The sequence below is a fragment of the Hermetia illucens genome, chromosome 5 (genome assembly GCF_905115235.1).
Source record: "Hermetia illucens chromosome 5, iHerIll2.2.curated.20191125, whole genome shotgun sequence".
Lineage (NCBI taxonomy): Eukaryota > Metazoa > Arthropoda > Insecta > Diptera > Stratiomyidae > Hermetia > Hermetia illucens.
The window spans coordinates 46,719,378-46,742,974 of NC_051853.1; the positions used below are offsets into that span (position 1 = coordinate 46,719,378).

Genomic DNA, 23,597 nt, shown 5'->3' on the forward strand with positions numbered 1-23,597 from the left:
ATTCCTATAAAATGAATTCCAATGAGCATATATCTATTTAATGAGTTCGGTCTGTGATCAAGCCGATGCGGCCTCAGAGTGTTATTTTTGATTCGGTCAGGTTTGGCTTGAGCTAGATACTTTTCGTCCTGAGTATGATTATCACCCACACCATATAAGGGAGCGAACACCTTGGACCTTTTGGTCATGTTGCTGGCAGGGCCGAGACGAGTCAACGTTTGAATAGTTACTTCTGCCCTAGTCCTAATTTACGAAAAATGGGCGTTTCTCTAAAAGGATTCCCCAATTGGTTCGGTTTATTATAAAATCGATGCGGATTCAAGCCCCCTCCCCCCATGGCTAAAACAAAATTAGTATTTATTACGGTATGCAGCATTCAATGGAATATGTTGATTTGAATTGAAATTTTTGTTCTCAAAAATTAAAAGGACCATCGTCGCGCTTGAACAGAGTTTTAGATCGAATCAAGCTGACAAACTGACCATTACCAACATCTTCCTGAGTTAAGTCAGAACTAAGAATTTTAGATTGTGTGACGAATGATCGCGTGATCAATTTTGTGAGTTTCTCGCATAGAGTAAAGACTGTTGGTCGACAGCGGTGTTTGCTTTTTAGAAAGGTGTCAAATTAAAAATGTTACATAAATTTAAAGGTAAGGAAATTAAAGATATGCTGCATAGTGGTGAAACGCATTGGCAGATTACAATAGAAGTTGGAACCTTTATAGGGGTGGTAAGCAAAATTCGACAACAAATCTCCGATTTGCCTGTAAAAAATCCAAATCCATCCAAGGCGGATCCAGAGCTAAGTCTTAGAGCAGGAGCTGGTGAGGGATATAAGAAGCGACAAATACCGAAATGCAGTAGAAATACGCCACAGCCTTCAAGACATTGACAAACTGGAAATATTCTCAGAAACTGTGCGAGCAACACTGCGAAATGCTAGTCTGAGAAGGCCTGCAAAAGTTAAGAAATCTTGCTAACAGAGAAACACCAGAAATTGCGATTGATGTTCTCAAAAATAGTAGAAAACCTGAGCGGAAAATGACTGCGGGAAAGCTATATGACTGAATTGGACCAAAATAAAGCGTTTTGGATCGGATGGCCGTGAATGGTTTTAGCAGCTATGAAATTGGAGAATATTGAAGGGAGAATGACAACGGACCCCGATACTAAGGTTCTACAGGATCATTTGTTTGATATCATGGAAGGTTTAACGGTTAATGCTTCAGATATTGTCATTCGACAGGGCAATGATCCAGGAGTGCGGGACAAAAATATTAGACTGTCCTCTCCAATATCCACACCTAACCACACCAAACACCTCTGGACTGTTTTAGAAGGGTCGGTCACAGGAGCGTCGAAAACACTAACTGGATGGTGGCCAAATGTGTAGAATGGAGGAAACACAATATTACAGGAAATTTGCGAAAAAATAACCAGTTCAGTCTGCTATTAAAACGTTCAATGAGACAGGTTAGATCAAAAGTGAAAAGAAAACGCGGTCGCCTTCTTAAATATTCTATCTGCAATCAAGAAAATTATGACCAAATTCGGAAATAAGTAATTTTCGTTTTTTCGTCGTCGAAAGTGAGACCTTCGTGAGACATAATGTTGGTGAAGAATATTATCCAGATTGCGAGATGTCTACTGTCATACACGGAGGAAATAGTTTTCTGCTGTTAAAATATATGGTTGTTAGTGGCATCAGTGAACTAGTCTTTTCTGAAGGTCGGCTGAAGAGTGAAAAATATATAAATGTGTTTGAAACTGACTTGATGACTCCGTTAACGAACATTTTCGATAACACCGAATTGAGTTAAATTCTAACAAGATAACTCATCCTATTACAAATCAGCGACCACAATGGGTGGTCTAGAAAGAATAGCATTGCCTTGTTAGATTGGCTGACCCAGTCCCCAGATCTGAACCCCATCGAACACCTTTGGGGTACTCCAAAGCACAAAGTAAGAGAGCATAGCATTACACCCAAAACAATGTTCAAAAATGTTTTAATTCACGAATGGAATGTCACATGTGCTCAGCAATGTGCGAAGCTAAGGCTGTATTTCGATACAGTTCCATAAAGGGAAGCAAATGTATTAACGTATTTTAATAACACTGTAGTAGAGAACTTAGAGAGTAAATAAAAAACGATTGAGAAGCGGTATTCAACTTTATCTTAGGGATCTATTTTTCCACTTACAAATGTGATTCGATGAATATGGAAAGTTTAGTGCAAATTGCCACTATTATTGACCAAATTACGAAACATCAAAGTCATTCTTCCAATCGGGGAATATATCATCATGAAATTAGAAAAATAACATTACGCTATATCCGTTTTATATGTCAATACGAATTAAATTTAAATTGAAGGCAATTTCCTGTTTTCAGGTGGTACTTTCTCCACAAGCGGATATTTCAAACAGCCTAAGACGTGGAAAAAATCACCGTGAATATACAATCATAAGGCGGAAAATTCAGTGTTCACACATAAAAATATATAACGTAGGGGGCTTGATGGATGGAGGTAATTTATTTTTGGGAAAGAAAAAATAAAATTGAACGTACTCCATACAACTGACCCAATTCAGAGAAAAATGATGACGTTAGCATGATTCAAAATTTCAGTGGTAGCATGATGCTTTGATGGGTTGCATTCAATGGAAATTACGAGTTTCATATAGATTGAATAATAAGCAGAATTAATCTACAAATTTATGCGAAATTCTTTTCAAAGATTGCTAATTCGATGAAATAAAGTGCTAGCGTCCTTCCAATGCATACTTTTCCATTAACCAAAGTCGGAAAAGACATGTGACCTTCTAGATCTCGCGATCCCAAGCCAATTTACAGAGAATCGGTGTTTAGAAAATATATTAAAACGGCAGGGTGTACACTGAGTTAAGCAACTGAAAGGCACCATTCGTCTAGAATGAGAAGAAATTCACGTGTTTCAATTGAAAAATGCAATGAAAGAATTTTGTTTTGACAAAAAAATATAGTCAGCACTGAATATTGATGGTCAAATGCGCCATTTTTGCTATTTTTGCGTTATATTCACAAATAATATTCTAATGGAGTTCTAGCCAGTTTCATGTTGTTTATTTCATAATTAAGAAATACTTAAATGAAAAATTGAGTTGATACTACGATCAATTGGAATGGAATTTGACTTGATCTCAAAATTTTATCAGAAGCTGCCTTTGAATGTAAAAAAGGATAATTAGTACTCCGCCTTGTCAGAAATAGAAGTCACTAGCATTCAGAACACAAAGGAAACTTCTCCTATTCAATAGTATTCCAAATGAAAGGAGACTAATATTTGTACGTTATTCAATTTTGAGAAGAATACTATGCATGAATAATAAAGTGGATTGGATCTTTGAACGAGGGGCTGCCAAAAAGTCAAAAGCATTTCGACTGGCCAGCAATAGACAACAGATTTAGGGAGTTTTCTTCTGAACGCTCGAAATTTATCATCATTTGATGGTTGCTTATCTTTGCTTCTGTGCCGCTACGCATCAAAGAATGCTTTGAAAACTTAATGAACAGAAAAGAGGCTTCTTTCCGCTCCTATTCCTGCTGCACAGGTCTCTTAAGTACCCTGCAAACTGTTGCTACTGATTTGTGTATGGAGTTTGATTTAATTCCGTGATTACTGTGCTTATGCTCCCAAATTGTATAAGAGTTTAAGAAATTTATAGTTTGCTATGGTCCACGCTGGTGAATTCTATCGGGAATCTGAGTTTAGCTCCTGGTTATTGTGCCTGCGCTTCCAAATAGTGGAAGCTAATTTGCCTAGAGGAATGGTCCAACTGTTGGCTTTTGATACTTTTGTCTATTTGGAGTTCATATCTAACCGCTCAATCATCGGATCCAATAGTCCCTCCTTGTACTTGCTCTGAATGGAGTTTCAGGCGTTGATCACCACCCAAAAGGAACAGCTGGATAAGGTGGAGTTCTTAAGGGAGAATTTAGTGAAACTCAGTAGGAGAAGAGGAATCGAGATTGGTTTGAAGCGGCCTGGAAATAAATTCTTCAGATATACCATCTTTGAAAATAACCGTTTTTTCCTCAGACAGAACCCTCCTCACTAATGATAAGAAGGCAAAAGCTTTTATATCTCGAATATACTAGGACATCACCAAAGGAAAAGGTGATGTCAATGCCGAAGATGTAGTCAGGGACAGTCCAGGCCCATCGAGATTACTTGAATAGGTTCCAGAAGGTAAAGGTAACAGTCAAAACGAAGCTGAGCAGAATCCCGTGGGGTTGGAGGACCTGAAGAGTCCACAATGGTGCAAATTCCCGTAATTGGAGCGGCGCAATCAAGTTTCAGCAATATGGATGTAATTATGGGACGGTGAGACACCTAGCTGAGGACTGGCCATCTTGGAATCCCTGGTATCGTCTAGGCCCTACTCACCGGTATGGGGGCTACCCCCGTTTAGTGGAGACTTGAGCAGCATTTTCAATTCGATTTACGATGTATCCAAAATTTGAAAAGCAAAAAATTGATTATGCTGCAAAGTAAACTGGATGGAGATGCGAAATTAGTTGTACAGCATCCGGGTGTATACGGAGAAAATTATGAAAAGGCGTGAGGTGTTTTGGATTAGCGATACGGTAATCTCCAAACGTTGATCGAAAAAGAAGTTCAGACTCCCATAGAGCTTCCGCTAGTGTCTACACCGCACCCGAAATTATCTATCGAATTAAGTGGACGACGTACGAAAAAAAGATAAACTGAACGGAGGGGAAAAACCTAACAGGGTTGGAATTTAATTAACAGATGAGTACGAAGCATTGTGAACAAAAGGTAGGGTAAAAGAAAATTATTATTCACATATAGAAGTGAAACAGTCTACATCCAAAACTCGTTAGAAAACAACTGTGAAATTGGCACCAGTGGCAGAAACAAAAAAGTTTACAAGGAAGGATAATACACTGGTACTGATGTTCGATTTCCGTCTAAATTTTGAGGCGATCAATGTGTTGTTGATAGAGCTATGCCACTAGAAACAGATACCAGTTTTTGCAGAACCAAACTTTTGGAGAGAGTTTCAAGTATCCAATTTCCAATTCAATGCCAGCGTCACATCTAGGGCGGCGTGGTGATTTCTTAATGAATTATATTTTTGTGGTTTCAATTCAAATTCTAGATTTAACTTGTCTGTAACCTGTCCCTGTCTGTAAACTTAAAAACATCTGAAAGCAAATAGTACTTCGAGTGAATAGACAAGATTTTGGAGGGGGGAAGAGTTCTAAAGCAATCTTTACGCGATATCAGTTACTTCATGTTTTTAAACTTTTTAGGGTGGACTACTCGCAAAAACACTCGTTATCATATGAGCATTCAAATTTCGAGACATGTTTTTCTGAATTTCGCGCTGAACAGAATCCGTCTTTTGAAACTTTTGACTTAAATAAGACTGAATTAAACCATGCGTCGACTTTTTTTAAAACTCATGCTTTCATTACGGAGAACGATTCATTACTGCCTCTCTGCACATGGGGCTTTCTGTATACTCTTAATTTTTTTTTTTGCTTTTGAATGTTAATACGAGTCTCTATAAAATGCTGAACGATTGAACAGGTATCTGATTTCATGCACTATGAACATTTTCGTTCATTTGAGACTAAATTAATTGGTTAAATATTTTACAGTGTACACAATTTATAATATTTTAATCACAGTTGTTCGCAAATAAACGATAAAAAAATATAGCAGATTTTAAATTAAAAAATATTGTATATAAATAAGTTTTCATATTTTTTTTTATTCTTTTTTCTTTGTTTGTTTCTTTTGTTTTATGGATTAAATGATTTCGATTAACAACTAATTTATATTCATCTTAACTTTTAAAATATATATTTACTTTGTCAAATATAATTATGTTTTTTTTTTCCTTTTGTTTATCCGAGTTCTGTTGCGTGTACCTACTCATGTTTAGCTATAGATTTTATAGATATACAATAAAATATTTTTGTAGGTAAAGTTTGTATTTAAAGAAGGTAAAAACTGCAGGAACATACGAATATGTGCAAACAAAAAACAGCTAAAGGAGTTCTTGTGATAATTTCGTTTTTTTTTGTTTCGATTAAGGTAATTTGACGACAATCATTTATCCAGTTATCAAAAACTAATTTTGTAGCATAATGCGCTGATTGTCGTTGCACTTAAATCAAACCAACGATAAATTAGATTAAAGAAGCATTTAGATTTGCCTTTTTTGGGAATATTGAATCATGTCACTCGACCTGATGTAAGTTTCAAGTTTCGACTCAGTGTTCATAGCTTCATAATATTTACTTTCCCAATGAAAGCTTTCGTTGCGATAAAACTATATTTTTGATAGTTATTAGCAATTGTTCACATTTTAAATTACTTTTCACTCTATTCAACATCCAATTGTGGTCACATTAAACAGAAGTTCTATAAATATGGAACTTAAAAGAATTACTTAAACAGGATATCATCCGGAGGGTTGATAATTTGATACGGCTGTACATATTCCTAATGTTTATACCAACAAAACAACGTATATTTACATAAGTTAAGACAAAAATAAAATAAAAAAAAAATCATAAATAAATACGATTATCTGCTAATCAACTTAGTTTCGCTTTTTTAAAGAGTTGCACAATATTTATGCAATTTTTCTTAGGCTAAGTGTATTAATCAGTAGTTATACTCAAGAAAACTAATTACATATTTACATTTAACATTAATGGTGTAAGATTTGATTTCAATTCAAAATATTCACGAACATAGATTGTCGACAAATCATAACGCTTAGCCGGAATTTATTGCTGATTTATAGAAATAAGAAAATTAGACAACCTCGGTTAAATGGTTCAATAGAGGACGGTTCGTTTAGTTACCATGCAATAATTAGAAGGTTCTCAAGTATTTGCCTTATTTTCTTCTATTGTATTCTTTCTTTTCTCCTTTACTCAGTCAACAGCTGATAAGATGCGTGATTTAATTGTTCGTCTGCATCGATTAGTATATTTTATTACCACATCCAATTGAAATGAAAACAATTTAGCAAATTTCAAATCTTCCTCTACCAAATAACTTTCAATGTTTCCGGGAAACTAGTTTGAGATATACAGTCAAATCATAAAGGTCATTAGCCTAGTGTAATTCTATCTGTATTAACGGTGAATATTCAGCAATTTTCTTAAAGAGCGTAAATGAAAGTATTTCAAGTGATGGAATTAAAGAACGTTCCTCCTTTATTGGCCACAAAATAATTTGTCGAACAAATTCCGAATTTCCCGAATCAGTTTTTCCCGAAATACGGCATTTGCTTATAAAGCACGTTGTACCTAAGAAAGGAATAACCTTTAATTCCGTCACGTAAAAAATGGAAAATTTAGCTCGGAATCGTTATATGTTATCTTCATTTGTATTTTTGATAAGGAATAGTTTTGGCACAAGTGGAAGAAGAGAAATATTCAAATGTGAACTAAAGGAACGTAGGACAAAAAAATGTCCCGAAAGTTTGAAATAATAAAAAACTTGTTGTTTCTTTTTCGTTGGTGTCCCACAAGGGACTTGTTAGCACTGATGAAGGGAACAAGTGGTTCCCAAAATATCGGTATTTGCAAGAATAAATATTTACACCAACGAAAACGAAACAACAAGTTTTTTGTTATTTCAAATAATTAATCGTTGGAGACACCGCATAATTACACTCAGTCCCGAAAGTGTTATGGAAAATGTTAAAACAAAGACGCGCTACAGAAAACGTGAAATATTGGCATGTTTACCTCCTTTTCACTCCTTGAAATATAGGGCATTCACAGTTTATTTGTTGTTGTTGATCTTTTTCCTCTATTTTCAATGTAACTGTGCTTCAGTTTCATTATCATCAAACCTAATACTGAGCAAGCGATACGCTTACAGCATCAATCAGAGTGAGATGAACCTGACCGACGAATATTTAAATTTTTAAATATAATCTGTCATTTTACTTGGCCTGATGGCAGGCTGAGTGTAGAGGAGCTGTCATTATGTTGTTAGTCGAAACATGACTACTGAATTGTTTGAATGTTTAATTGCAAGCAAGATATTCTACTTTCTTATGATCCTAATTATCAGCCCATTAGTTTTTCATGACTCCATTTTTGATGGATTGACTTATGACAGGCTGATGAAAGACTGACCGTGTAAGATTGCTCTGTGGATCCTATTCAATAGAAAGTTTGGCGAAAATATTTACCTAGAATTTGATAAAACGCAACGTGAGATTGAAAGGAATGTTAATAATTACTGCAAGACGCTTCCCCACTGATGTTTCCCAAAAACCAAACACAACAAACTGGTGTGGAAAAATTAGAAAGTAACCGGATCTGATTTGCTGGCTCCAACTTTAGGTACTGCAATGAAAAATGGCCTCGACAACTACTAATCGAGATCTCATATCATCTCTCGTATCGAATGGAATTGTTAGTGGGGGAGCTTGACCTTGAAAGTGCCCTATTTGACGGTTGTTGTATTTAGTAGAGATGTGATCCACCGAGTAGACGTGCAAGAACAAGTGTATGTAAGCTCAATCAAGTTTTGTGCTTGCTTTGGAAAATCTATTAGACGCTGAAATTGCTTTGGGAAGTGTACGGCAGTGAAGACTTATCACAAGCTAAGTTAAAAGAAAGTCGAGGGAACGTTGAGGACGAATCCCAGCAGATCACTCGTCAGCCTCCAAAACCGAAGACAAAGAGGAACGTTTGCGAAATCTGTTGAACATGAACTGGCGTTTAAGTGTTTGTATGATCGGGGTAACGCCGGGAATCGATAAAACGCTTGTGCACAAAATCATCGACGAGAAAGATTTGCTCTTCCCGAAAGTGTTGACTGATGATCGGAAACAACCTCGTGAGGCCGTTTCAAAAGATCTTTTGCGATCCATTGAATCTTTAACGGAAATGAAACTCGGATTTTCGAGTATGAACCTAAAACAAAACAGCAAAGCAGCGAATAGCACACTCCGCAATAGCCGTGTTAAAAGAAGGATCGCATGTCAAAGTCCAGATTCAAAGCATTTCTGATTGTTATTTTTGACAAGAAGGGTGTTTTTAACATGAAAGCATTATAAAGCTTGAAGCGGCGGGTCAGTCGAATGCGACCAGAAATTGCCGCCATCTCATATCTACTTCGTGGTTGCCGATCACCTGACTGAGAAGAAGTAGCATTGCAAAAATTCCCTAACCTTCCTACAGGCCCGACGTTAGCCGGGTAGACTTTTTCCTTCTCCATAACGAAACTACGTAGAATTCGAACCAGGGTGTGCAATCAACTCTCAACCAATTCGACTATCGTATCATCTAATAAAGAGCGGAATCGTAGCACCAATGACCGAATTCACCGACTAATCTCTGTAATAAAAGGCGCTCTGAAACGCAGAAAATAATTCTCAGTAGACTCTTCTTAGATAAGTCTTCGACAAAGTATCATATAAATTCTAGAGTGATAAGAAATCTTTCACAATCAAAAGCACATGACACCTTGCAAATTTCAAAGCAAATATTTTGAGTTTCACTTATCGCAATCATGAGTCTGATGTAACATTTTCAAGAGGTTGTGTGCGACAAAAAATGTGGCGACCTTAAACTAGTGTTTCAGCCGAAAACTAACATCAAACCATCGCAATGTACTGTGAACCTGTGTAATATTTAGATCTAGGGGAAGATATTCTCCTCCTCCTCTGCAGAACAGTGGTGACTAACAGAAAATTAGCTGGCGGAAAGTTCGCCCAAAGTGAAAGTGTACCTTGAACTTAAGAATTAGGATTCAAACAGAAAACAAAACAAAACTAAATGGAAATCAAGTCAATTATGAAATCAAAATTCCTATTTTGGCTGATGAAAGTGAAAATATATTTTTATAGATAAAACTGTGAATGTAATGTCAACCAAGGAATGATCACGTATCACGACCATACATAAGGCCTTGATCGTGGGAATGAAATACAGAATTTGCAGCACTAGAAAGAAAATGCCAGTGAAATTATTTTAAAGGTTTTGAGTAGACGAAAGTTGATAAGTTTACTATCTGTTTTGTCTGTTAGACAGGCTTTGTGTTCGTATCATTATCTGGAATACATGATATATTGGTGAACGGTTTAACTGCGCAAATATCAAAATTCTTAGTAGCTTCAGCAGTTTCGAGGCTAGCATGAAATTGTGGAAATTGAATTCTACCTTTCCCAGATTTTGATAACATAGGAAAGAAGCTGAATTCTTTAATCAACGAAAATCAGCACGTCAAACTGAAATCTGCCTGTGAATAGTTCAGCGGAAAATATTTTATTGGTATCACACCTATAAACTAATTGAGATTCAGGAAATAAAAAATCCTAAACTATTCATGCACTTGGCAGCAACTACAATGCTCACAGTGGCATGGAGAGGTATCACCTAACGGGTTTCCAGTACGTTATATTGAATGTTTTAGAAAAGGAAGGACTCTTGATAAAAGTGTCAGCACCATTAAAGAAAATGCATCCATTTCTACACATCAAATCGATTACTTGCTCAGTTCCTCTCATTGCAAATTAAAAAAATGGCAGCCAAACATAAAACATCTTAAATATTTGGATTCCACAAGAACCAAAATTAAACATTGAATTAACATTTGCACAATTCGATTAATTTTTGCAATGAGTCACTTTTGATATTGGGAAATTAGTTCATCCACACAGAAACCAGTTGCAAAAGAACAATGCGCCATCACAAATTTCATTTTAAGCCGAGTTGCGTTAAAAAAACCAAGCTATCAAATCGATGGGCCGGCAAAGGAGTTCTGTACTTTGAGATGCATTCAGCGCTACTCCTGTTACAAACATCCAAAAGACAACTCCTAAATCTACTGCTAATAGTAACGACCAAATCAAGTGTTTTTCGTCGGGAACTATTCGAACTAAATGAACCAATCACTGGAAATTAAAAGAAGATTTGTGTTCTACTATGGCAATGGAATCATCATATGAACATATGTAAATGTTTGATAAATAGTCAGATATCGTCATACAAAGATAATCAATTTCCTCACTAATCCCATGTGTAACTTTTCATTTTTGTTCGAACACTATTAATTCCACAATGGCTACCTTAAAATAAGCTCATGAAAAATTGAAAGCAGGAGGCAAGAGAGAAAACGATCGAACTGGCTGCCTATGGAGGCGATGGCGGAGGGGGTGACTTTCAGAATATTTTGAGTCTACAACTGTCATTTCAATTGTCCCACTTTCCCCTAGAAAAGCGCCCATTTTGGCTGACTCTGATCACTATTCTTCAGTGCCTTTCGGGGATGGAACTATCCCTGAGACAACCAATATTAAAAAGAGGAAAATGATAAAAATGTCAAGAGTTCTCCTTTGATTCTACTTCACGTTTTTATAATGGAAATGCTAAAGTTTTGATAAAAAAAATCTGGGAGAGATTCCTATGACGCCTGAGTATGAAATATTGTATAGATTAGTCATTCCATGTGTTCTATAGAGTTAATGCTGCCGTGAATGTGAGATTAGAACAATAACCATTTCATTTAGTAAATTGTCCTCAAAACTACGACCCATTGAAGTGTGTAGCCAGTCTGGTCCATTACTGTATACTTCATTCATTAGCGTCTGAGACAAGGGAAATTTTCAACATGTCAAAAGCCATAAGCAACAATGGTCATCAACAAAATGATACTGACCACGAGCCAACCCCGACACCATCCAAGGTTATTGAAGACCTTCTAATCAAGAAGCGTTGCAAATATTACATTCCGTCTGTTACGAAAGGTACGCCATAAACTACAAAATTCTGAAATTCTCGGATTACTAGAGGAAGGAGCAACCATAAATTACGCACTTGCAATCGCTTTTGGTCATACTGCTTCCAGGTCAGAAGTGAGGCATCGTCTACGGAGTTACCCGTGTCCAGGACGAAACCGTCAGCGATCTTTGAATTTCAAAAGAGTATCCAAAACGAGTTATTCACACGTCATGTGGTAATCAGCTGCTCTTAATTATCAAACATCAAGTGGATTCGAAACCTCGTTACGTTTTAAACAAAAAAAAATTATGTCTGGGCTCAAACCAGTTAAGGTAGTTTTCAGTCGATATAATTTTTGCCCATTTGAGTTAATATATTTGGAACAAACAACTTTATGGCCTTGTTTGCCTCTGCCCTGACGAGCGACACTAATTAGTAAGTTAATACCATCAACATAAAACTTGCGTTACGTAGGTTTTGATTGTTTGCTTCATAGTATTTCGCTTTAAGTTGCAACCACGGAACATTAGGCTTTAGAACAGAGCTTTCCCACGAATTAAAAAAAAAACACCACCGACGGATTGAAGAAGCAATCCGAAAAGAAATCAACCTCTTGACCGAATCATGCTGGAAAGATTGGAGGCGAATTTCTCAAAACGGTGCATTGGCCGTCAGACATCATATGTCGGATATAATTTTTCTGACATAATGTCCGCAAAATGTATCGACTATACCACGCCATATAACCAATAAAATTTTTATATTCAAGATTGTTGACTGATCATTCATTTCAGATCACTCGAGCTTAGGTTCGCTAGCCCTCGCAAATGTCAGTAAGAAGATTACATGGGAAGCTTAATCTTAGGAACTTAATAATCAAATTTTCATTAATTAGTATTTTATCGTAAAAACAATGGAAATGTGGACAGTCCATAAGCCGTGCCCCTCTTAGCGGATATTCCACAGAAACTGCAAACTTCCAAACCGATAGTGATAAATATTGAAAAGTGTGATGTCCACGGTTCAAATAAATTAAGAACGAGAGGGTCAAAAGTAGGGCGCTCCCTGACAACTTATGAAACATGGACCCCAAAGAAACAACTAAATAAATTCAGTTGCGAGCACTGTAACGAAAATTTTGCAACAAATGCCAAGTTGTGCTTTGAGAAAAAGCCACTCTAAAAAAAGGAAGCACCAATATAAACTTGAAGGATATTGGCAATGCACTCTATAGTCTGGTAAAAGAAGCAGCAACGTTTAGGTATTCATGTAGAGTAGCCCTGAGAAACCGACTGGCAGGCAATCCCTATAAGACTAGCGATAATGGAAAGTTTGACTTCAAGCGATAATTTGACTTTAGTTGGTGTTGCATTAATTATTCGGCACTTTGAGTGATTTCTGAGCTTATTCGTGTCCGATTCAGTATTTCTAAGTTATAAAAAAGATGTGTTGAGTACTGTGGGATGTCAAATGTCAACGTTTAGTCTTCAGTGGAAGTTGCTAGTTTGATGATGTTTTCATGTCTTCTGCTCTTTGAAAAAGAAGTGTCGAGGCCAAAGTTGTTGATTTATTTCAGTGGAAAAAAATTATGTAGTCGTTGAGCACCAGGGCTTACTCTAGATGCTTGTTAGTATTCTCCACTCCAGGACTCCAAGGCTTGTTTAGTAAAGTGGAAAAAGTTTGTAGCATGCAACAAACTAAGAGTATATTGAAGCAGGACAGTAAGCATTTCAATAAATAGACAACCTGCCTTATTCGATTTCAATGCGCTGCAATCACTCAAAAGTGACGGCTTCCGTATTTATTAAAGAAAGGGAAAATTAATTTCGTATTGTTATTAATCATTATGGTGAGTCCATCCGCTTAGCCCTTCCAACCAAACTCCTACAAAAGTTTGGCTTGTTTTTGGGGAATCATACATCGCCATCCACACAACAGGCAAGCAAGACAGACAAGTTTTGCTAAGGCGACTCCATGCATCGGCTATTTTCCTTTTATCCTTATGTTCACAGCTGTGAGGGTCCCAAATGCAAGGTTCTCCCTAATAACATTAAGAAGTTTCTACACGCTTGCGGCGAATTCCCTATTGATTTGTGTCAAAACCGGGCACTCGCCCGGATTTACAAGCGCATGCAAACTTACATAAAGAGTTTTTGTGTGGGTGTTCTCAAGTTTGGCCCTTTAGAATGTATAATGATATATATATGATTTGTTAAATTAGCGCCAAAAGTGAGGCTACAGCTGGTGAAGTCGTTAGAAGTTTCCACCAAATTGTATTAGGGGATCAGAAAGTGCGACCACATGTAATAAGTGAGGCCACAGACACATCAACTGAGGCAGACGTTCTGCTAGAAAAAAACTAGCCCAAGTCGTGTGCCATATATGCCAACAACTAATTAAAAACGTCGACGAGCTCGTGGTTCAACGCATAATTTACAACTGTTTACTACGCCTAAACTGCTCCGCAATTGCACTAGCCACTTAAATAAATTCTGCAAGACTCTACACGGATTAGCTCTACAGCATCTAATCATTGACGAAACATTGACAAACTACCACACAGATAACGAAGCAACAAATAAAACAACGGATAGAAGCAGATGCAATTGCGCTGGGGAAATCGTATTCTCAAAATCTGACGCATAACAAATTGAAAAGATGGAATATAGGAAGAGGAAGAAAGATTTTCGTGAAATGATGCGTAACTTGGAGGTCTTGAAAAAAATTATTGCAAAGAAGCAACGCCGACACAACACGAATTATTAATTCAAATCACCCACATCTAGGTGATCCTAGCTGGGCAAAAAAAGATAATGAATTATGAAGGCATAAAGTGTTCTATGAATTATTTAACTCGAGTAGAAGCCGCTTCTAGGCTCACCACTATCGATCGTAAACTTGTTCTGAAAGGAGTGAAGAGGTTTAATAATCGAACTTGACTAGTGGGTTATCAGCGCGAACGACAGAGCCATACTATCGAGTATGCTTCTGTGGCTTGGGTGCAACGTTGCATCGGATATGTCTATCCTACGGGGCGGAGTTCATTGCCTTTGGTGGCTGCCACATACCTGACTTCATAAAGAGTGAAGGAACGAACGATATTGCGATTGATTTTGGATTTAAAGCGTTCGTTAATGCGTCTACCGTAAAAAAATTCCATTTCATTCCGGTTGCGCAATTTCATGACTTAGTTCGACATTAACACACAACAGCATTAATCCGATGCTCTTGGGTCGCTTAATTATAGACAGATCGGTGGTCAGAAACTCTGTTTTCTTCAGATTTAGTCGTAGATTGCACAGCATGAGACAACCATTCCAAGTGTGGATGAGTTGCTCGGGATTAGCTTTATTACGAGGTGCTTGGAAAACATCAATAACTGTAACGAGTAGTGTGTAAAGAGCGGTGAATTTTCAATGTCCGCGACAATAACGAAAACTGGCGAATTAATATTTGCTAGGTAAAGGAGGTTGACAACTGTTATATTACCCGCAACGCAAAAGCGGAGCAGCATCTGGAGACTGTATACGTACTGGGGATATTTTTTACTTATATTTTATCTTCTAGAATGCGCAGATAAAATGAAAACTAGGAGATAGACTGAACGTGACTGAGCGAGACAACGTGGCGATACCTCGTTTGCGTTCTCAACTTACAATCAAAGCATCACGACGGCGCGATACATTGGGATAACAGTTTGCTGACTTTCCACGTCATTCGAATAATTGTATGAATTTCCTAACATAAAATATAGGAAGTTTCATACGCTATCTGAGTGAAATTATGCGGTGTTTGCAAGAATAAATATTCACCCCAACGAAAAAGAAACAACAAGTTTTTATTATTTCAGATGCATACGCTAATTGCGATGGAATGCCGCGCGGACAATAGACCTGCGTGTTATTAAAATCATACAATTGATGCAGCTAGGACTGCACATACCTCCGGCTTAAATTCTATTTTTATGAATGGAAGCGACGGGACATTAATAATTAGCATTTGAAACGCAAATAGTGCTTTCGCAGTTCTCAAAACGAATTCATTCAAATTGAGTATATTCAAAAATAAGTGTCGAAAACGAAAAGCGTCGCCAAATTGCAAATTACGTGAAGTGTTTACCGAACTTTTTTGCGTGCCGTATTGCAACGGATTTGTTATATATTGCTTGATACAAGTCCTAGTAGTGAACTCCATTTGACAGCTCTCTCACTGCGCACGCAGATATTCATTCCGCTGCTGTGTTTCCTGCTTAAAACCAGAGTCTATGAATGGTTTTCACGTTTTAAAAATGGAGAAATATCAGTTGAAAACCAACCCCATTCAGGACGCCCTCCAACGTCAAGAAGTGACGAATGCCCTCGCTTGTGAAGACCCTCGCCGGATTTTATCGAAAGATTTGCACATGAGAAGGCTGCAATCAAATTTGTCACTCGCTGGTTCTCTTTGTTCCAAAAAAGCTCGCCAAAAGATATCAAAATTCAAGACAATGCTCATTTGTTTCTTTGATTACAAAGGTGTTGTGCACGTAGAGAGCGTTCTTCCGGATAAAACTGTCAACCAGGAGTTATATTTGGAGGTTTTGAAAAAAATTGATGAAGAAGAAAGAAAGAAAAGGACAGATCTCAGGCGCACAGGCGGCTGGTTCTTCCATCATGACAACGCGCCGGCCCACACCGGTCTCTCTCTGTATTGCAGTTTTTGACCAAAAACGGCAAACACCGATTGTCCACCCCGTATTCACCAGATCTAGCCTTGTGATTTCTTTTCGTTCCGCAAACTAAAAAAGGACATGAAAAGAAAGCTTCCCGAAACTGTGCAGGAGCTAAACAAAAATCGTTAGAAGGCAAAGAACATCCCGATAAGAGAATTTGAAAACTGTTTTGAACAATGGAAATATTGTTTGGAGAAATTCGTTGTGGTTAATGGAGAATACTTTAAAGATGGTCAAAATTTGGCATATAAAGAAGTTTTGACTAATTTCCTGTATTTTTTGTTCCCCCTCGTATATTGCACCATAGAGACCCATTGCATGAAATTAAATTGTCGGTTCATATTCCCGTCCTCAATTGTACCTCAAGATTTAGGCCACACGAATTCTTAATTCTTAATGTTAAGAGATTGGTGGGCGAAATGACTTGAAGCTAAAGGAGAGGATTAAATAAAAATTTCGAAAAAGTTTACATTTTCATCGATAGCTACTCTTCGTTTCTAGTATAGAGTAGACTTCTTACAGAAGATTCGTCTCCCGCCATATTGTTTGAATTTGTATGGTAGAAGAAAAGCATTGCACATGTTTGACATTTTTCAATCAATTGCGCATGAAAAATTTGTTGTTAGTGTCGTATATGTGATGCAATGGATTAGTGTGCGCCCACATTGGTTTTGAACACAGCTTGCCACCACATGAGATGGTGAAAGAAGAAGAAAATCATCTACGCGCCACCGGCAGACTATATTATTAACCACGCGCCAGTTATCCCCCTCGAATCTAACAGGGTATATCCAATGACATTCCGTGCTGCCTAGAAACTCGATTTGCTCCTCCTGTATGTAGTCTTCTTGCTTTTGACCCACATAAAAACTTTACCCCAAGAAATGAGTTAAGTTAACAAATGCATCAATTAAATCCGTATTTAAAATTGAAAATTTTCTGAGAATGATTTGGATATAATCAGACAAATCGTTTTAGTTACACAAGCTCACTTTTGTTACTTTTTGATTTGTTTGCAGAGTGTGATTCTCTAATATGTGTAGAATTAATAAAACTTGAAAATAAAGTTATTTCTTTGACAAATATTTTGGAATAAGATTTTTCCACTGTTTTAATTGATTTTTGTGCCATTCTATTATGATCGTAAAGTTGTCATGAATTTGACTACGTAAGGCGTGTGAATAAAAACTATCCACTGATTTGAAGTGGTGTTGCTTCTCCACTGTTGCCACATCAAATAAAATTGCTGGGATTGCTGAAGAATTTCGGCAGTTTGTTTCCTTAAAAAACAGACCACTCTGACTTACGCACAAAAATATTGTGGTAATTTGGCTTCAATCAGTGCTATTTTGCATACCATCCTCAATCACTAAACAAAAATTCTTTTGGATAAATGAAAATTTGCTAAATTGTTCTTAAATTATCTAAAAGTGAAAATTGTAAAAAATTTGGCAGAACATACACTGTTATTCTTGTTAGTGTGCTATTTACAAACCAATATTGAAAATTAATATAAACCGTGCTGTCAACTACATTCATAGTATTACATACCCGATCCAAATAGCGATGAAATCAAGTTTGTACCTCAATTAAAAACAAACCGATAGATACTCTATTCAGCCATCACCTTCCAAAACAAACGCTCGATTTTGTAGTGTAAAAATCTCTACATGTTTTTATAGATGTCATAAAACAAAAATAAAACTTTGAAGCTAAAAACTTTAAGGACTCTTAGTCAATATACTCTTCTGCATTTCATATTTACATAACATTGTATCTTTCTCGGACATTTCTTTTCTTCTTTAGCTTCAAAGTCCAATTTCGAAAAGATAAAATCAACTACGAAAAAAATAAAAATCAAGCCAAATGGTTCCAGTTTTAACAAGTACTTCTATTTTCAGTTGATTTTAATGCTGTCACAGAAATTTTTTCTCCAATGAGTGTTCTTGTGGTTTTAGATGTCATAATTTTACGGTTTCTTGTAGCATTTAATCTCTTTTATAACTTTTTACAAATATTTATCTATACTTTTTTTTTATCTTTTTAAATAATCTAAATCAAAATGGTCTATTGACAGTTACAATGTTTTATAAGGCTTAGGTTCCGCTGTTACTTCAATTTTTTCTTAAATAATGCTTTCTCGAAAGCGTCGCTTCTTTATTTCTGAGAAAACGAATATTATAATGAAGTAAAATATCAATTTTACTTTACCAAATATATTTCTCGATCGTGTACAATATAGAATTGTTCGACAACTAAAAAATGTTTCGTGTTTTCCGTAAATTAAAAGAAGTAGAAGGTTACGTTTATATTTTTATATGAATAGATTTGAACAGGTTTCTAATCACCAGAGCAAATAATATTTGGTTTTTCATTAGTATTTTATCTAAAAAAGGAGAGAATTAAGAATGTTCAAAAAAAGTGGGATACAGAATGCACTTATAAAAGAATAGAATACAACACGAGACAATTATTTTCGCGAATATTTTTTATCTATTTACATGAAATATTAAATGAACGCTAAATAATGGCAACTCAAAAATCAAAAACTATTTCTTTCAGCGGAATAAATGTGTTTTTTTTTTCTAGAGAATAAATTTTCTTAATTACATCAAAACTTACACCAATAATGTTTTTTTCTTCTTTGATAAAGGCTTGATTATTCAAGTGCATTTTTACAAATAGCTGAAATTCGTGCAACCACGACACATCGCTCTTAAATAACCGAAATCTTGAGAAGTACTTTTGTCGAGTAGCTGCTCTAATGGTTATGGTTGTGGTTGTTACCTGCCTAAGTCACCATTCAAAGCATCTCGATCGCATTTATAATTTAGGAAAAGAAAACAAAACGAATCTCAGCTATTTTGAAGCAGTAAATTATCTGTTTACTGATATACATACTTAGATTGCAAAATAGAAACTTGACGTGGAGAAGTTGATAAATCATAGAAATTAGTGGATAATTTGCCTTCTCAGTGTTTCCTTTTTTCCCGCTTAACTTAACGCACTTGCATGCACTCATAATGGTAGCAAATTTCGAAAACAAAATGGTTAATGCGTGCGTTGAAGACACATGCTGTTTAGCTTGCGAAATCTAACACATGCACGTGTGTAAAAACAATAGAATATATGCAAAATATAAAAAAACTCTGAGGCGAGATTAACACAATTAAAAAGAAAGGTCAAGGAAAGTAGGAATGAAGCGCACGTTGCTATGTCCTAGATACCACCGACCAGATCAACTGGATCTCAACAAAACAATTATGGACGTAAAATCTATTGGGGTAGATACAATAACATATAAATCGCGTACGAATCATCCTGCTCTTTTCCCCACAGCTACTTTACGTTTTTCTGTTGTGATTTTAACGAAATCAAACTAACCAGGGATGACTCTGAACTACTCTTTCTTTCAAATTATTCTCATGAGTTTTAAAACTTTCAAACTCTCTAATCAACTTATGCATATGGAAAGATTTTCAAACCGACAAATGTCCACAATTGTGTATTAATGTCCATCTAGGAATAGCAAAATGTAACTAAAACGGGAATCAAGTAATTGAAAAGTGAGTATATGTTTTTAATCAAACAAATTACAGGGACGGAGGATAGTGGCATAGATCTCGATCTCCTTTAGAATTATTTTACTCAACAGAAAAATAGATTTTTTTTTCAACTCTTTTAAAAATAGAAACAACAAATGAAGCAAATGAAAAATAATAAATGATAATATAACTATACATATCGTGTTTACTTGTATGCAAAATGTGTATCTTTTTGTGTGTGTATGAGTTTTAAAAACAATTGTCAGCAAATTCAACGTGTTAGCGGTCGCGAGACCACCGCCACATGCCGCAATATAGATGAAGGATTCAATGCCATTGCGCCAATTCCATCGTAGTGAGAGCTCTTGTCCAAAATGTACGGTGAAGCCAGGGTCGTATCCATTGTAGTCCAATATTTACATGTAATTATTGTCGTTTCCGGCGATAGTGACGACGACGACAAAGAATCATCGGCATGCATCATATCCGATAGCTTATTCGAATCGGCTTTCCATTTAGTTTTTATTTCAACTTTATTACAGTCGCCGATCTTTGCGGACATTTGACGATTGATGCCACCACACCATTCTAATGTCATGTTGCCAATATCGCTGGTGCAGCTACCGTTACAGCTCATGTTTTGCGAGGCGGAATGCCTTCGCTTGCGATCGGGCCGATTCACGATAGCCTGTGATGCCGTCTCAGAATTCGCTGACTGATCGATGATTTGGTGGGAATTTTTCCGGTGTGGCACTAAATCAGTGGAGTCGGTGTAGCGTTTTGAAGACGATATGTTCCATGATATTGGATTTCGCAAATTTCGGTTATTCATATTCATTAGCATTGCCATGTTTGATTCGATATGTTCATCAGACTGCTCCTGCGGATCTTTTGGAGAAGCAGTGATTGTATCATTCTTTTGAAATTTTCCATTCGACGATGACGAAGACGACTTACTCTCCTTTTCCGTTTGCTCCGCGGTTGATTCATTGCTCCAGAGTGCTGCCAAATTCGCATGTTTCCAATTTAATTTTTCCGAGAAAGAGGTCATTATTGTTCCAGAGACGGGCTCGACAGGATGCTTCCCTTCACACTTATCAGATGACGGTGAACATGACTTAATTTCATTTTCATCAGCCCCAGTTGTTGAGCTACCTTTCCAGATCGCTGCCAAGTTTGCATGCTTCCAGTTCAATTTTTCAAGAAACGCCGTAGTCTTATTGTCATTTAATCGGGGCCAATTGTTCCATGACTTCATTTCACGTTTCCAAATTATATTCTCATCATTGCTCCACAACCCTCCGATGTACTTCTCGTTATTATTGTTCACATTCTTCCAAATTACATTCTTCTGATAATCGAATAAGGATGCATTGCCATTGTCGGCCAACTCATCTTCGGAACACATTCCTTTGAAGATGTTTTTATTCTGATTGGCGGCACTTGCGCTCAGCACATTAACCAATGATTTTGCATTCTCCGGCTTTAGCAGATCCGAAATCAGTTTGGTAATGTTGTAAAAGATTTGCTCTTGCTCTTTATTATCGTAGTCGTCTTCGTCATCATCGAGTGAATTCTCATTACCAAACCCGCCGCTCTCATCATCATCATCATTTTTAAGGGCTTCAAGCTCACTATCAGTTTCGTCATCGTCCTCATTCTCCCAATCACTACAAATATACAAATCTTGCATATATTTCAAATCCGACATGATTTCATCCGCCTCCACAATAAGTTCATCTTTCAGCAAACGGTTGGCGGGCACGCATTTATTCTCCTTAGTGCAGGCCGGACACATGCCCCACAATGTATGGCTGTTATTATTATCTGCACATTTCTTCCCTATTTCCGCCATACTCCATTGATCCAAATCGATGCTGGTTTCCTCATTAAAGTAACCATCGCTGTCGGTCGAATAATCCGCTTCATCAACGGCACAATCTGCGCAATCAACCTTATCATGGTGATTGATGTTACGCTTTTTGGCAATTAGAATAAGATCAGCCTGATTCCCTGTTTCTGCTGCCTGGTCCAGATCATCTGTCTGGCACTGTTTGTCGACCTGCTTCATACGGAACTTCAATGGATATAACCCTCTCGGTCTAATAGCCTCTTCCACATCTTTAAGCCTGTTCTCATCGCCAAATGAACATATTGACGATGATGACGTAGAATCCTCGTCGGATAGGAAGGTATCAAAGCGTGTATATTCAAAATATCTTTCCGATTCCAAATATAAACCGCCCGACTTGGAACGCTCAAACTCAACCTCGTCTAAATTACCCGAAATATCAAATTGATAGCCATCCGCATAATTTTGCTTGATAGGACGAAAATGCGTGCGGTATGAAGTAAGCAAATTCTCATCGTCATCAAGAGGAGGTGTCGATGACGCCGACGAATCATTCAATGATGCTGCCGCTCCCTCCCCGAATCCTGCAGCTGGCTGTGACCCTGCTGATGCTTGTGGCATTGTATTGCGCGGTTGATTTGCATTTGTGGTTCGATCGAATATACCAATTGAATTTAGTTGAAAAAATGACGACGAGGATTTCACAATGGAATATTCTATAAACCCACTAGTTTTTGAATGATTAGTAAGACTTACGGTACGTGTGGTGGTGGTGGAAGTTGTGGACGTGGAAAGTGCTTGCTGATGTTGTGACACCATCACCGACACATTTGTTGGTGACAATGAACGATTCTTTTCGAAGCAGCTCAACGACGACCCGTAGTAGTCGGGTAGAGATATCGGTTGGGATAGTTGACTTTGTGAGTGATGGTGCTGCTGCTGTTGAAACATGGTGTTACTTCCGATCGCTTTATTTGTGGCTGCAACTATTGGATGTTTGTATGTTGATCCGTACAGACTTTTCCCGGTGACCGCTTCCGTGCTCGTAGATGTGTTTGATGGAATGAACGGTGTCTCGAATGAACATTCAGACCATTTGGAGATGTTAAATGGATTCGGGAAGTCTTTGCCGTCACAAACGTCACCCTGTGAGAATACGATAAAAAGAAATTCGCCAAATAATAATTGCCCAGGTAAAAATATACTTAAATTGATAGAAAAAAACTGAGTAATTGAATCACGATGGACTGAAACATATTTTATTTGCAAATCAATTGTTAATTCTATGTTTTCGCTCTGCCGATGAGTGCAAATGGTCCACTTTGCGTAGTACATCTTTAGACAAAAGAGTAAAATTACTAGAATGGAAGTGCTCACAACAACAAACAACAATTATGTAGAAATTGATTTTTAAAGCTTGTATTTATTATTAAAAATACATGAATTGAACATGAATGATTTTTTTCTCAAATATTTTCTCATAATAGAAGGGATTTGAGTGAAAGGAAAAGTCATACAAACTTGACCAGATTCAAGGAGTAAAAATGCGTACGACTGTCAACACGACCATCAATCGTCGTCCAGTATCGGGGAGAAGGAATAAGAGCAAAGGGAGACAAAAGATGGAAAGGGGGAGGAAGATGAGAACGGAGCAAAAATTGAAAACGGGACACACGATGGAAAGAGCACAGAAGAAAGAAAGGGGAAGGAGAAGA

The 23,597-nt window shown here is 37.0% G+C and overlaps 1 protein-coding gene across 4 annotated transcripts in view; it reads right to left on the reverse strand.

Moving 5' to 3' along the window:
- Nucleotides 1–23,597, reverse strand: part of LOC119657441 — a 68,258-nt gene continuing 44,661 nt past the window's right edge. For all 4 annotated transcript variants that reach the window (XM_038064349.1, XM_038064350.1, XM_038064352.1 and 1 more), the window contains one exon: nucleotides 1–23,028. In XM_038064349.1, the coding sequence (XP_037920277.1) occupies nucleotides 20,302–23,028 (2,727 nt within the window). In that variant the 3' untranslated portion in view covers nucleotides 1–20,301. The remainder of the gene's footprint in view (nucleotides 23,029–23,597) is intronic.